The sequence below is a fragment of the Taeniopygia guttata genome, chromosome 5 (assembly GCF_048771995.1).
Source record: "Taeniopygia guttata chromosome 5, bTaeGut7.mat, whole genome shotgun sequence".
NCBI classification, from domain to species: Eukaryota; Metazoa; Chordata; class Aves; order Passeriformes; family Estrildidae; genus Taeniopygia; species Taeniopygia guttata.
The window spans coordinates 16073567-16089776 of NC_133030.1; the positions used below are offsets into that span (position 1 = coordinate 16073567).

A 16210-nucleotide genomic window follows, 5' to 3' on the forward strand; every position below is an offset into this window, starting at 1 on the left:
ACTTTTGAGTGGTGCAATATTACTTCTGCACCACCAAAATCAAGAGTATTAATTAAAAGCTTTCAATTTTTTGATATCTTTTTCACCAATTACATGTTATATAGAAGAAAAAACTGTCTTTCAAAAGTATTAATGAACTTATTTAAATGGCAATTCTTACACGTAATTATAACAATTAATTAAATATAAACATAATATACCAGCATATCAAAAGTAATAATTTTGCGTATGTAATTACCTGCAAGCTAAGACAATGCAAAAGCCTTTTTCAAAGCAACAGAATTAACATAAAAACAAGCCTACAGAATTTGGGGATACTTTAAATTACATAATCAGAACTGTAAGGGATTTGTTAACTATCAAGCAGCGAACATGACAACATAATGAGGATTAAGCATGCTTTCACAATTTCCAAATTTCACACAGGAGTCACTACTTGACACATTCATTTTCAAAACATGATAAAATGAAACCAAACACTGAGATCAGCCATAATTTTGCATACGGACTCCAAAAGAAGGGGGGAAAAAAAGGGAAGTGAAACAAAATCTTACAGAAAGCACTACTGTGTACCAAAAGACACCTGTAAAAGCCAGAACACTGCCTGCTACTTGAAAAAGCGATGGGATGAGCACATTTCAACGCAAGCAGTCTTACATGTATACTGGATAGTAACCCTTGTGCTGAGTTCTTTAGCACTTTGTATATCATGTTGATCAGAGGTCCATTATTTTCTATCTGTTTCAAACAAAAGTTTAGTCATAGCTTGTTACAGACTTCAAAGATTTAAACCCCCAAATCTCACAACTGAAAACTCCACGAGCAGCAGGGATCACACACTCTCAGGTCACACCTAAGCACTCTGCAGTTAATTGCTCAGTCACAGTTCCACATTGAAAAGGTCCATTTTGAAACCTCTAAGAAAGATCTCCAGAAATAATGGATTTAGTGAAAAGAAAAAAGTATAACTCCAATTCCAAAATGTCCTAATTGAAGTTGTTTAATCAGGGTGGGTCTAATTCAAAGCCCAGTGTAGTCAAAAGAAACACTTGAACTAATGGGCTTTCGATCAAAGCTTCCAGCATCTTAAATGGAAGATATTATATACATGACCTGGGAATTTGCTGTTACTAAAATCTGTGTCATTTGTTTCCTTTCATGCAGCGCACTCTTCTTTTTTCCTTGTATCACAAATCAAAGCATTGCTACATTTAGTGGAAAAACACAAACGTAACCAATATAAGGACACCTTCTTGAGTTTCACATGGGCTCTTTAATCTCTCAGCAACCTGAGCTGAAATTCTACATTTCTGGACCAAGACTGAAAGAAGGTTATTAAGAAATGCCCATTTTGAAAATTTACATCATTTCTTTGGAAACACATATGACGTTTTGAGTGTCAAGATTTTCAAAAGGGAACCAGCTGGCATTAAGTTTCTTTGCACAGAAGTATCAGGTGCCCCCATACATTTTTCTTTCTAGCTGTTTTTGTTAGGTGCTACAGGCATAAGGGGAGCTCTAAGAGACCAAATATCTCCTTGGGTTCCAGACTGCAACAAACTGATCTGGACCGAATCCAGCAAAAAGTTAGGAACACCCCCCATTAAGAATTTTGCTAAGCATATAACGTTTTCAGAAGCTTCACCTGTGGTCACTTCAACTGTGAAAATTATTGTGTTTTATAATGGAAAAAATACTGTGATTATTAATAATTTCTCACCTCGTAGGATTTTTTAAATTGTAATTTTTCATAAAATTAATCTGATAGTTGGCTGCCGTTACATTTGGAAAAGCCATGAACAAACCAAGGACAAGGCTTAAAACTAAATGTGTCCAACCAATTTTAAAATTTTTATATTCATGATTGCAACAGTTTACATATTTAATCATTTAGACTACATACATCACCTATATTACATGCTAAATACATATATCGTTCTATAGTAATATTTTCCATTTATATATTTGGTTATATATTCAGGAATTCAAACATCAGATAAGATTGAAATGCACGTCCTCATAGGTGCAATCAGCCCACAGGCAACATCCCATGGCACCAGTGAGCTCTGTACATGCAAACCAGACAGACAACACGGTGTCAAAACTTCCCTTCACCTTGATTTTCAGGAACCACATGATTTATATATGGCAAGACATCCTACATCCCAAAGGAAGTGGCAAACTACTTTGCCAAGTGAAACAATCCTTTTGCTGTTTTTTTTTCTTCCTTTCCAAACCTGATATTAAGAACTTTAGATTTGCTTTCAAATTGCCAGCCACCAAGTGTACCAGACAGAAGTCATTTAGACGGGTGATAGGACACCCAGTATCATATTTAATTCTTTATTAAAAAGAAATACCTCCTAACATTACTTGACCATATTCTCTGTATGGATGGATGGATGGATGGGTGCATTTGAAGTCTTTTAGCTGTAATAACATGAAAACAATGACAGTGCTAATTAATCACATTTTCACAAGAATATATGGCACATTATAAAAATAATGGAAAAATCAGTTTAAGAAGACTTAAAGGGGAAAAGCCAGATTAAAAGAACACAAGTTTTAACTCAGATGCGTTGACTTCATATTGGTACTAATGCTACAGCAGAGAAACATTTTCAATCTGTTTTTTATGTGATTTCCCTAAACCCACATATCATTCATCTCAGTACCAATAACACATGTCATTCTCACAAACTAAAGCAATCACATTTTCTGAATTTTCACTTTAATTGTATAGACACTACTAAAAAGACACTCAATATTCTAAGCACAAGCAAAAGACAGCTTCCATCTCAGACTAGAAAGTTACTTTAAAATTTGCAGGTACAAGCACAATACAAAAAAGACAACTGGGTTGAAAAAAAAGATAAAAAATGAAGTAGACTCATCTAAAATCTTACCTTTAGATCCAAATACTCCAGATCCTTTTTTAGCTGGATGTAAGTGTCATCCGCCTTCAGGTAAGTACATAGGAAAAAAACAGTGCAACATATTTGAATGTTTGGAACCATTTCAGAATAGTTGGATTTGCTATATACAAGAAAACAGATGGAAGACAGAACAAAGTAACAGAATAGGAGCACATAAAAGAAAAGCACATTTGCTCCACCAGCATATTGCTATTTAAAGCTAAAAAATGGGAAAAATATCTCCCAAGAGTACTACTGCCTCATTACCCCCCGCCAAGCATCTAGGTTTTTGTTTTCATCTCTAATATGACACAGAACTACCTGAAACAATACATTTTCAAAAGTTATTTTTTCAAGATCAATTTCCACTGACTACCTAAAAAAGTAAGAGTGGTGTGACTGGATGTCAGATGCAACTAGAAGACATAATATAATATAACACTATGATACTTTTGTTCACAATTTACATGCATTTTAAGATATTAATTCCTTTATTCAGGGAAAGTATGAAATCAGTTTTGTGAATAAAATTCTGAAAAAGATCTCATTTATATATGATTAGACAATCCATTTTGTCCTTTAAGTAATAGCATTCAAGTTGATCCTTATTTTTCATTGCCTCACCTGTAATTGCTAGTTTTATAGTTATATTAGGCTTAGTTTTATAGTTATATTCATCTAGCAACATCTTTATTACAGTCCCTTCAAGGAAAACATGCACAGAAGTCATAACAAAATTCTTTCTTCTCTCTTGAAAGGGGATATTTGCAATAAAAAATAAAGTTTAACTGTTGAAATGTGCTACTTGTAGTTAGCCAAAATGCCCAAAACTTCCTAGAATTTTAACTGCTATTTTGTCAGCATTTCATATCCTGGGTGCAATTAACTTCAGAATAAAAGAAAAACACAACTATACCTTTTCTCAAGTTTTGAGCCAATGAGAATGTGTAGTTAGAAAAAGAAAAGAAAAACCCTTTATGCCATAAAATCAATAGATAGACTTGCATTTCTTGCATTTCTTTAGAGGTGTTCGTTTACAATTCTTGTCAGATCAGCTTGTAAGACTGGCTGAGGACTTGACTAGAAAGTCTGCCCATTTTGGGGGAAAGTCCTGTTATTATCACCCATCTTAGTGCAATTGTTCTGTAGGTGAGGTAATCGGGAAATTAAACTTCTTCAATTAAAAAAAATCACTTTAGTTTTGGGCCAAAGCCTTCACCAATTCCAAGAAGAGTCACCAGATTTTATTCCCGAGTGGCTCCATTTTTGAGGCTCTAATAGGAACCGGAGAGCTCTGTGAGTACATTTCTGTTTGATTTCACATTTACAAGTTTCATAACACCAGTGCAATCAAGAGCACCACAGATGATCCAAGACACTCCTGAGCTTTTATGAACCAATGTTCACCTGCAGAACTGACACAATTACAAGCTCATATGAATGTACAGACTGGCTGAAGCATTTCAATTTGCAGGTGATGCAGCACGTGGCACAGGGAGCCAACCCCACCATGAAAGCAGCACAAAGAAATGGTTTTGCTTTAGAATGAACTTATACAGTATTTTAACCCACATTTCTGAAGATGCAGCATTTTCAGAAATAGTAAAAATACACAGTATAAAAAGGAAGTAGACACTTTGAAACAGATGCACTGGCGACCTGTAACTTAAAAATGCTCCTATTTTATAGCAAATACAGTAAGCAAAGAAAAACCGCAAACGACCTGGGCACTGTGGAATACCAAAGAATGGGCAAGGAAGCACAGACTCAAGCATGCCACTAATGAAGCATTTGCAGAGTCACAAAATGCCACAGATGAGCCACGCAGCAGCTGACCTGATAGGTGGAATTAGTTGGCAAGTGCTGCAGTAACTGAGCGATTGTGTAATTTCTTATACTAGCCAACTTAGCCTGATGTCTCCTTAATCGAATGAGAAGCAATGTTAACTCTTCAGGCTGCAGGTATTTAGACACATTGTAAAGAGGAAATTAGCAGTCTTCAGGGAGAGGAACTATAATTACATTTTTCACCTCAGTGCCCAGAAAGCAGTTACTTGACATGATTAAGCAATTATTCAATTAACTCTACATTTGGTCAAATAAACATAATAAAACTTGAATCCTGTAATAACAAAAAGCTCACCACTGCTCATGTTGCAGATAAAGGCAAAAGTCCTATAGGCTTTACTAGGTTACGATTAAGTTCTCATTCGAGTTATTTATGCTTTAACTAATAGAGTTAAGATTAAAGACTATGGATTTTAAAACTTGGCTGCACTAGAGGGAGGACAGAAGAGGAGCCGTGCTCTGCACTTACCGACTTGCCATGCAAGCTGGGTGCGCTCACCGTGTGCGTCATGTAGCCCATGGCAGGCATGGAGCGGCGATCCAGGTGTGTGGAGCTCTGCAAGAAGCCACAGCCACAAGGTAAGGATTGTGCCAAGTGCCAGCTGTGGCACATTCAGTCTGCACCACTGACACAGATTTTCTACTCGAGTTCATGGCGTGCTTAGATCAGGGTAACACTCACTGGGCAGATCAATCCTTTGATGAGTAAAAACTTATGAATGAACAAATGCAAATTCAGCATCTGTGATGCTGGGCAGAGCAGTGGATTGCGGCAGCATGAGATGCTTCAGCAGAATGCGCAATGTCGCTTTCAGCAAATAAAAAAAGACTTCATGAGGTTCCCCCCCACACCCAATGTCTCCCAGAAAAAGCTTGGCTGGCTGATGCCCTCTGACAGCAGGCTTGGACTGCACATAGCAACAACCGTGAATGCTCTCTTTTAGCCAGGCAATGTGAAGCTACTGACATGACTGACACCTTGTGGCAATGGCTTCCATCAATACCAAGGGGGTTTTTTCATAATCGTCCTTGATCTGCCCCTTTCTGCTTACAACAAGAAAGCCTACTGCACACTCATTCTTTCATCTTTCTCTCAAGGCCAAATTCTATGGGTTCATCAAGGCAGACTAAATGTCGCAGTTATTTTTATTCCTGTCTCTCACTGAATTTGCCTCGCCTGCCTTGTTTTGTATTTTTTAAGTGCAATTGGATGGAATTTAATAAAGCAGTACATGGAGCATGGAGTATCACAGATTAATGCAGACACATTTAAATGTAGAATAATGCTGTGTGTTTATATAAAGAAAACATGAGCATTTTTCTCTACAAACTTTCCCAGAAGTTCCACAGAAAAGTTTTCATGATGAGGAATTATGTTTCCCAATATTGGTAAAGCCTAGATGCCATGAAAAGAGCATAAAATTCGTGCAGTTACATTGCACAAGAAAGGAAAAGACTGCTGTACATGCCTTTGTAAGGATGTCATGCTCCTTCAACTTACACGTGGAGAAACCAATGTGTGGTAGAATATAATCAGGAGTTAAAAATATTAATTTCCAGTCTGCAAATCACTAGACTATTTCACTTTCTGACAGAATATTATAAATCTATAAATGCTGAAAGACACACAACAGCTACACCACATATGCATTAGAAAAAAAATCTAAACTGCATGAAGCTGCAGCCTGAAGTCATGGTCCTAAACCCACACTGGTATCTGGATTTATAAGTATCTCTCTTTGCAGATACTTTCCCTTATCAGAGGCTGTGGCTGAGGTCAAAGAATTAAGTGAATACAGAGGCTTTCAATACCAATTATTCCAGATCTACCAAGACAAGTCAATCCTTCATTGATTCAACACAAATTTCTCCAAATTCCTTAGGCAAGGAGAGCATTTAGAGAACTAAATAGGGAAACCTCTGTCACCTCTAGATAAGAGGGTACCAAAGTCCCTACCAAAAAAAACCCATACTGAAATTATTCAGACAGTTGAAGGTTCAGACCAACACTCTTTGAATTTGGCTAGCCCAATGGACCTGACTCTTGGACCTAACTATTAAATTCATGAAAAATAATATCTTTTACTGTAATAATAATAAAATGGCTTTTACCAGAACTAAAACCAGAATCAGCTGTATGCCTAACTACAGTAGCAAAACATGTAGAGAAAGCAGGCACGGCAAACACAAAGCTACAAGCAAAAATAAATATCCAAGGAAGATTCCATCCTGCTGAGTTTTATATTCTTGCCTTCATACTCTCTATATAGAAATACTACCATCTGTACACTTTATACATGTAAGCATATGCCTTCCATTTTTTTATTAAAATATTCCAAACCTATGTGATGTGCCACCAATTTTCCCTTCCAAACCAAATAAAAGTTAATAAATCCAATCAATATGGCAAGAGCTTGAGGAGAAAATTATTCCTTGTATTAGCTTTTACAACTTACATGATCTTTCATACACGAGGAAGGTTGCAATGAACCACGACTAAATAAACCCCCCATGCGTGACACCACGTGTAGAACGGTTTGCAATCAGTTAAAGGGATACCAACCTTTACAGCACGATTCCGAATCTTCCTGGGGGATCCAGCAAGAGGAACATCCACAGCCTGTCTCTCATCAGATGGTTTAACCGTGAGCCTTTCTGCAGGAGTATGTGGTCTCCGTGGGAGAAAGGTTTTTGGAGGTCCAGGTGGAGGAATATCAGACGGAGAGGGTGGAACAGATATTGATCGCGGAACATCTAATGAACTTTTTGACTTGGCACGATCAATGAAGTCTGAGGAAGCTGCATAAAGTGGGGCCGTGGGACTGCCATGCTTGAACTGCTGTCTCTGCTGCCACTCGTACAGCTGCCAAACAGTTCCATCTTTATTTGCTTTCCTCTCCTCCTGTGACATCTTCAAGTGGCTGACACGATCTTGTGCATATTTGTAGTCACTCGGCAAGTTGCGGTTTGGTGGTGGTGAGCTCCCTGAAGGCTGCCTGGTATTCTTTGGCAAAGTGTGATAGTTTTCAGGAAAAGGAGGATTGGGACCCTGACGTGTAAGTGTCTGATCAGAAGTGAGGCTGTAAGAAAAAAAAAAAAAAAAAAAGGAAAGAAAAGGGTAGATTTTAGCACACACTGATGAGTGGGAGTCACTGATTAAAAAACACCTCTAATGACATAAGCAGAGGAACTACAGACATTTTAACGGAATTCACAGAAATATTAACAAAGCAATATTAATGACATGTATCCTGCACACAAACACTACACTGCAGAAATACAGGATATTAATTTAGTGTTTAACCTAGGATGAACCACTAGCAACAAACTTAAGGAACGGCAGCATGATGTACTTAAACTAAAAAGAAAGTCAAGAACACGAATAAAGGAATTATTGTCATGTTTACCGAGTGAGCCTGTAAACTAAAATATTCCTTTTCACAGAAAGCGTGCTCACCACTAGGTGGTGCAGTTCACGAAAAGAAACGCATGTTCAATGTAAGTATCTTTAAAAGCAAGAAGAAATCTCATCAATCCAGAATATTTCAGATAGTTTTTGTTCATGTGAATGAAGCAAAACGAAAGAAAGTTAAAAGAAACTGCTTGAAGTCCACAGGTCTGTACGATTTATTTCCACCTAATGCTACTGGTTCTACTGATTTGAGCAACATGAGACTTTTTTACAACAAAGGTCATTGACAAATTAGAATATAAAAAAAACATTACATCCTGGCTTTAGTATTGGACCCATAAAACACTTAAGCTGTACAAACTAGATATTGCAGTAGGTAGTGTTAAGACAGAATTGGCAAAAGTTTTGATGAAGCCTAGTTAGCTCCCTCTCCTCCTCTGAAGACAAAATCTTTCCATAGCCTCATGTATAAGAGCCTGCCTGTCTAATTTCTGATTCTTCAGTCAAATATCTGGGGGTTTTGTACTTGGAGTCATTTGCCCATTGATTCAGGATCTCCAAAGCGAAAAGCATTCTGCTAGGCTTGCTACAAAGCATCAACACAAAAAAAAGAAAAAGAAAAAAAAAAAAAAAAAAAACCAAAAAAACCCACCAAAAAACCAAAAACAAACCCAAACAAAATTTAAAAAAACAAACCAGCACAAAACCACACAAACAAAGAAGCTGAGATGTTTTCATCACTTCACTCAATAAGTTCCACTCTGTGTGAGAGGGAGACCTCATGGTTTGGAAAATGCAGGAATTCCACATGAAAGAAAGGCCAGGATGGAAAAGAACATCTTTGTTCAGCATCCAAGAATAACTGAAGCAAGAAGGAAAGAACTGCTACCAGCAACTGCTGCTCAGTAGTTGCCACCATCCCTTTTTACTTGCAGAATTTGACACTGTTGGACTGCCTTGAAATATGTGTACTCTGAAGAGGATACATAATTCCTCATGCCAGCAAGCAGAATAACTGCCCTGCACTGCCTGGTGGATTACAAATCTGTAAGGGCTCTGCTCCCTCATACCACAAAATCTTAATGTTACCTCGAATTTCAGAGTGAAGGTTAAAGCAGGCAGGTAATATGAATACAGGCGACTCAATGATCAGCATATAGTGGTCATGGAACCTCTTTTAATTCTCGAATTCATTGCATTATGTGCACTTTGAATGTAGTTTGCTGGCAATTTCAATTTTTTTTCCACAGGAAAACATGGTAGAAATGTATTTCCTCTAGATAGCAATAAGAACCAAGAATGCTTGGAGGGGATAATGCTTCAAAAGGACATCTGATGCAGGCGTGAAGCTAAGACAGATTCCTTTGGTGGTTTCTCATTGGAAAAACAGGGAAGGGGGACTTGACCACTCCTATACCCCAATTTAGCGGAGACCTCTTGAAGGTGTCAGCAAACTATCAGATGTTACAAACCACCTGCATATGATTATTTTCTAACTGGACATTAAAAGGCAGAATATTGAGATCCGCTGGAATTGTGGCAGTCAATGAAGCCACCAGGGCTGGCAGCTTTAGGAGCAAAACCAACCTGAAAACAAAGACAACCTGAGTTTTGTTGGGGGCAAGGGGAGTCATGCCTTCCTTCTAGAAAAGGATGAATTTTTCTGGGAAGCACTAAAAACGGTTATTTTGAAAGCGGTACGTGGAACAGCTGATATGAGCCAGTTTCATGCAATATTTCAGCCTGCTATAAAAAGAAAACAAAGTTGAATGTGGATAGCATTGCACAGGGAAAGTCATATTCAGAGTTGAACTTTGGAGGCAACTGCCTACATAGAGGCACATTGTGTTTTCTCAGTATCTGAAGTAGGGAGAAACCTCAAGCTGAGATGACAGGCTCTAAGCTGATGGCATCTCTACCACACAAGCTTTGAGATGCTTAGAGATAATTTACATCATATAAAAATAGGCTCTGAGACGACACACCAACTTCTAGGTAAAGAATAATGTCCCAAATGGCTCAGATTAGTCCACAATGGACTATTGCTTTCTTGGAGGTTAAGAGTAAAAGTGAGCAAAAGCAGCTGTTCTTGAGAATCTCCCTCATTTGAATGATGAGGTGTAGAGGATTTTAAAAGGAAAGGAGACATTAAAGAGTGCATAAATGGCCTGATGTCATATTATACGGCTGTTGGCCATGAAAACCTTCAGGGTCTTTAATGGGAAGCAACCACACAGAAGATATTGTAAAAAGAGAAGATAGATGTTCAAAAGACAACAAGTACTACTATTAGAAACACTGTGCCCATTCATGGGAGTGCACAGAAGCTAACAAAGACAAGTAATGTTTCTTCCTTAAGCAAATCAGGAAGGAACAGAAAGTTCTGCATAACAAGAAAGGTTTTAACATTCTTTGCAAGGAAGGAAGTATCTCAACATCACTGCATCTAGGGGGGGAATATTAAGCTTAATTGGATTTATGTATTTCTAAAATGTAACTAAACTGTTAGAAATAGCAAATTCTTTATAATTATGCACTAAATTTATACTTAGTAGGCACCAGAACCAGATCAAAACCTAACAATTTCTGAACAGCTGCCGTTTGATAGTCCTGACCTTGACCTTTAATTATTTAAAACCCAAAGCCTCCTGAAAGCCTCCTCTCAAACTTTCTTCCAGTTCTTGGGATCTCTCTGAAAGGCTGGCATAAAATTTACCAAAGCACGTATTCCCATCTGCTGAGAATAGAGTGGGATTAGATGGCTACACTGGATGCCAATGGAGTGCAGCTGAGAGGCCACTGAGAGAGGTGGGTCTCCAAAGTGACAGCTAACTAACATTTACCACTCAGCAAATGGACTGCTTCATTAAAAAGGGAAGTAAAACATCTATTTGAAAGGTCTGAAGATCTATATAAAAGGTGCCACGCCTACAAGCAGTCATATGAACAATCTCAGTATTTGTGTAAACCCTTTAGCTGAAAGAGTTCTTTCTTGTCACAAGCAACTTGCTGGCAAGCACTGCATCTGTACACACGTGAGCTAGGAAACAAATAAAAATTCTACTCATTCTGTGCTCAAGAACTACCCAGCCCTCTGAATCCTCAGAGGTTCTCTGTTTGTAACATTTCACCTGGAATAAAAATCAAGGTGGAGCTTTAAAAAATTAGGTCTACTACTACTTACTAAAATCAAAATGGAATGTCAATCAAATGATCATCTCTAGCTTACATTTCTACACCATGCAACCAGGAAGATATTTGACAACTAACATTCCACTTCTATCCATCATTTAACAACACTGCAGCAACCTCAGCAGGTGCCATTTGAAAGATGACTCTGTTAATCTCTGGGAAAGTAACATGCAATTTATTCTGAATGCAGAGAATATAATGGCATTTGTCAGGAAAAGGCAAAGAAAACAAGGTCAAGTGAGCCAAAATAGACATTTCTAGAGGTATGTATATGCAGATATAGAGCTATATCTAGAAATAGATACACACAGACATACATATATCTATCTTAATTTTCACTTAGAAGTGAAATACACAGCAGCACCAGCTGAGGTAGCTGGTTTCTTCTAGAACAAAGCCTGGCACCTGCAACAACAGTATCTTAACGCTGCACCTGATACACACCCCTAAAGTTAATTTACTGAAAAGAGTAATTTGGAAGAAAACCATACCTATTTAGCTATTAGTCAAGCCTGTCACTGCCCAAGACTTGTGATGTAAAAAAACATCAATAGAAGCTTTTTAAGCATTAGCTCATTAGTTCAATCACTTTCTGTATTATTTCAGACAAATCAATGTGTGTAATAAGAACTTGCCAACTACTTTTTTCATTAAACTCATATTCTTTTGAGAAGTCCTGACTAATACCCAAGTAAAAAAAAAATGAATTGACTATAGCAGTCTAAAAGAATATGACATAATGTAAAAAAGTAAGAAAGCTTTTTCAAGGGTAATTTTAAAAATAGAAGAGTAGAAGAATGAACTTCCACACAAAATTAGGAAGCCTTAAACTTCTTACTGGCTCTTAATTGAAAAACGTTAGCTTAAAAAAGAATTTTAAAAATTCCCAAAATGTTTTTTCTCTCCTAAAAACCACATGCCAATGTCTCTTGTTTGTTTATACTATAATTAGATTTGAGCAGATTTATGAAACACTAATTCAGTAGAACAAGCTTATTTGAAAAATCCTCACAAGTAGCATCAAGCCCAAATGTTCTTCCAGCCACATGACACAAGGTGACATTCTGAACAGACACACATGTTCATCACTTCATTTGTCCAACTGGTAATTAATCTGACTTTGAAAGCAAAACACTTATGAGATTTTCAAACTACAAAAGCATTCCAGTGCATTTCACTTATTGGTACTATTCACGTAATTTTCAGGGACTGAAAATGGAAAAAAGACCACCCTAGGATGTCTTCATTAACTAAATGAATATATGGAGACCTTTCAATATGTAATACACACACTGTGACTCTGAGTGTAGTGATCTTATATAAAGGAGTGAATTGATGTTTGAAACAGGAACAGAAAACAGAAGGAAAGTAATGAGCATTCTTTACCTTTTGAAGTGGAAAACAATTACCTGTAAGTAATATAAGAGGTAACAGAGGGTTGCACTTGACTTTCTGGCCGTTCAAAATCTAAGTAAATTGTAAGAAGTTTTAAGCATCCAGAGTAATTAAAAGAAGGAAAATAAAATAGCACGCTAATCTCACTTATTCTGTTTGCAGTACTGTGACAACATTAAAGAGGTTTGATTAGCCAATCCCATACAGCCTTTTCCAGGAGACAAATGCCAGAAAAACACCATTCTGCACTGAAGGAAAAAGTAAGTCTTCTTACATGTTGTCTGTGTAAAATATTTTTTTTATTTGCACTGAAGGTATCACACACTTTAATTTAAGAAAATGCCCCTTGCCCATCTAGTCAAAGATGGGCCTGTTACTAACCTTTTTGTATCTCCTTTCTGGACTTTCACCCAGTGCTCCACTTGAGCCATGTTACTTTTCCTTTGAAACTGCTTATCTGGATTTGTTCTGGGAACAAACCCTCTTTTATATGAGCCAGTACCATTCTGCTCCACTAGCCCAGCACTCATACTCAATGAACTAGGAAGCGTTCCATTCTTCTCAGCTGGCTGGGGCTGAGCTACTTGGGACCACGGTGAATTCCTTAAGTCTGGAAATAATGAATCAGCTTCTGTTAATGCATGCTTAGCCTTTCCCTTTTTGGTTTCCAGAGTTTCTTTTCTGTGGATGTAACGCTCCTCCTCCTCCTTTTCTCTTCTTATCTCTTCACGCTTTTCGTATCCAAGCATTTCAGCTGATTTCTGATAACTTTCTTTTGTGTCTGTAATCTCTGCCTTCACACAGTCTTTGCAGGCATCCACATGATTGACTTGGGGAACAGCTTGCTGATCCACTTTTTCAGTTTCCCTGAAAAGAAAATGCATGTCAGTAATGAATACTGGTTAATTGTGAAAAGTTGGTGTGGTCTTGTTGCTCTTTTACAAAGGACACCCACAAAATCCCTGTCTGCAGACTGTGATAAATTTGATACTTACAATAAATATGCTCAGCAAAACTCAATTGCTATGCCAGTTAGACAAAAGTTACCTTTATTGTGCTGTCAAAAAAGCAGAAATTACTTATATACATCTGTAAAAATGACTTAAAATCCTAGTATTGTATGAAAGAAGTGTTCAGCAAAACATTATGTACAAAAAAGCTGCAAATAAAAAAATCTTCCTATCCTAGGAAACACTGAAAGCCAAAAAAACCAAAATTAAGCTGCCAGCTGCTCATGGCAAAATATAAAAAAGTATCTTTCATATTTTTGTAGACACCTCAGAGACCAGTCTCTTCTGGACAAGAGGACAGAGCAATATCCACATTTAAGTCAGTACCATTGCCCAGGGAATTTCTATTGGGGAGCTACGCCTGAAGAAAAAGTTGCTCCATGCTGCAGTACACACTAGTTTACTTATTTACCTTATTGCCTAAATAATATCAGAAATCTTGATACTCAGCTTGAACTCACTATAAATTGTCTGAGGGTTCTGAAAGTTTCACGTTGCTTTTAACATATTACATAGTTCATTTACATTTTTCTTCATCTCCGTATAAAAATAAGCTTCTCAACAACTTTTTTTCTCTCACAACGTAATGGGTTCTCACTGATCTCAGGCTAGCACCTCATCTCTGAAACGAAGTTCAGCTTCTTTAAGGCTTTATGGAAAGTAAATTCAGAGTAAGTGCCATGATAAAATTGTTTTCACTTTAGTCTAATTAGAAAAGAATAGTCTACTTAGGAGTAAGGATATTGGATCGATACTTCTAATGTGCCAGACTACCCCAATTTTTCTTTCAATTATTCCTGTCCTCACAAAGAAGATAAGGAAAGAGGTAACAGGTTGTTTCTTGAAATTGAAATTAAATATAGAAAGTCTTAACACAGTATCATATCAAATGCAAAGCTCTGAAAGAGACACTGATCCTTTGCTTATATTTGACTGGCCAGATGAAAGCAGTGTGAGGTACTCAGAGAAAGTGCACCATGACATTTCAATCCTCACAGCCCACAGTGGCTAAAGCAGGGCTGTCTCACAGAACAGTGTTCCTTCACATGGAGGAGTAGGGAAAGAATCACATTCCAAAGCCAAACCAGCAAGAAGTCTACATCAATTTACGGAAAATGAAAAAATATGGAAGGACATTTTGGTATAGCTGAATTTGTTCATTATCAGTTCATACCTGCATAAATTAGTTGATATCCATTAACTCTATGCACTTATGATTTACCCATTTTTAGCACCCTTTCCCCCCTTAAGAGCACTTCAATCCTAATTCTAAACGCTCATTTGAAATAACTCCTAAAACTTCTGTTCCTTCTCCTCTACTTCTCTCTCCCAAAGGCTGCGGCAGGTGCATGAATCTGCCCACAGAAACTGGAACTTTTTACCTGAAATTCCCCAAAATATTATATATAGAGAGAAATTGATCCAGGTCACTAAATGTGGGCACACAATTCACACGCATACACAGATTCTGAACATCAGGTTTTCTTAATGCCAGTTAACTATTTTGCAACAGAATAAATTAAAATAATTAAAGAGAAATTAAATTGAAAATAGAGAAATAAATTGAAAAAATTAAAAATAATTATTTCTTTAAAATATGAAAGAGTTTTATATACATATCTACAAACAGCAGTGTAAAATACCACCACAGGTGCGATTTTTGTAAGAGATTACGTTTTTATAAGATTGTAAGGTTTTTTTATGCAAGATATTGATTTTTTTTTTTTTTTTTTAAAGCTTCTGAGTGGAACTTGCCTCTTCAGTGAGGAGCGTGTCTGCATGAGAGCAGCCTGGTTCATAGCCCGGATCCAGGCATTCATATCCTCCTGGGTGTCAGCACTGAAGTAGTACGTCCTCATCCCTGTGTGCTCTGCCTGAGAGCCAATGACAGAATTCTTGTTATAAATATATGCCCTCATACCTGTGTGAACAGCCTGGAAGAAAAAAGAAGAAATCAAAGTCAGACAGCTCTTTCACCTTTTCCCCCCCAAAAAATTAACTTAAAAAACAACTTTTCCTTGACTGCTTCTTGAATTTGGGGTGAATTATCACACTGCCACAATGGATTGTAAGGGCAGTAAACTCATAACGTACTCCAGGTTTTACTGAAATTCTTCTGCCTCTTTCTAGAACTATTAAGCTGAAAGTCCAGTGCTTCTGATTTTCACTGTGGGAAATTTCAGCTTTTCTTTTTCTTCTAATTGATACATTTCATTTGCTATAAATACTATACTAAACAAATTGAAGAAATCCCTATACTGAATAAATTTAAGGAATTCTCAATGAGATGTGCATTACCAAGTCAATTTTCCCAGCTCATTTAATAAAGAAATTTATTCAGACAAAACAAGAATCTTACCTTTTAAGCAATTAAATTGCTAATTTAATAATTGATTATAATGCATGTTAGGATCTTTTGGTTAAAGTGTGCATTTGAA

The 16210-nt window shown here is 37.1% G+C and overlaps 1 protein-coding gene across 16 annotated transcripts in view; it reads right to left on the reverse strand.

Moving 5' to 3' along the window:
- PLEKHA7 (pleckstrin homology domain containing A7) overlaps positions 1-16210 on the reverse strand; it is a 144072-nt gene that overhangs the window by 23619 nt on the left and 104243 nt on the right. For 11 of the 16 annotated variants that reach the window (XM_072929660.1, XM_072929656.1, XM_030275443.4 and 8 more), the window contains 7 exons: positions 15528-15706; positions 13144-13629; positions 7327-7843; positions 5233-5319; positions 4752-4871; positions 2907-2960; positions 658-738 (listed from right to left, as the gene is read on the reverse strand). In XM_072929660.1, the coding sequence (XP_072785761.1) occupies positions 658-738; positions 2907-2960; positions 4752-4871; positions 5233-5319; positions 7327-7843; positions 13144-13629; positions 15528-15706 (1524 nt within the window). The remainder of the gene's footprint in view (positions 1-657; positions 739-2906; positions 2961-4751; positions 4872-5232; positions 5320-7326; positions 7844-13143; positions 13630-15527; positions 15707-16210) is intronic. The other 5 variants (XM_030275445.4, XM_041716776.2, XM_072929658.1 and 2 more) reach the window with 4 other exon arrangements.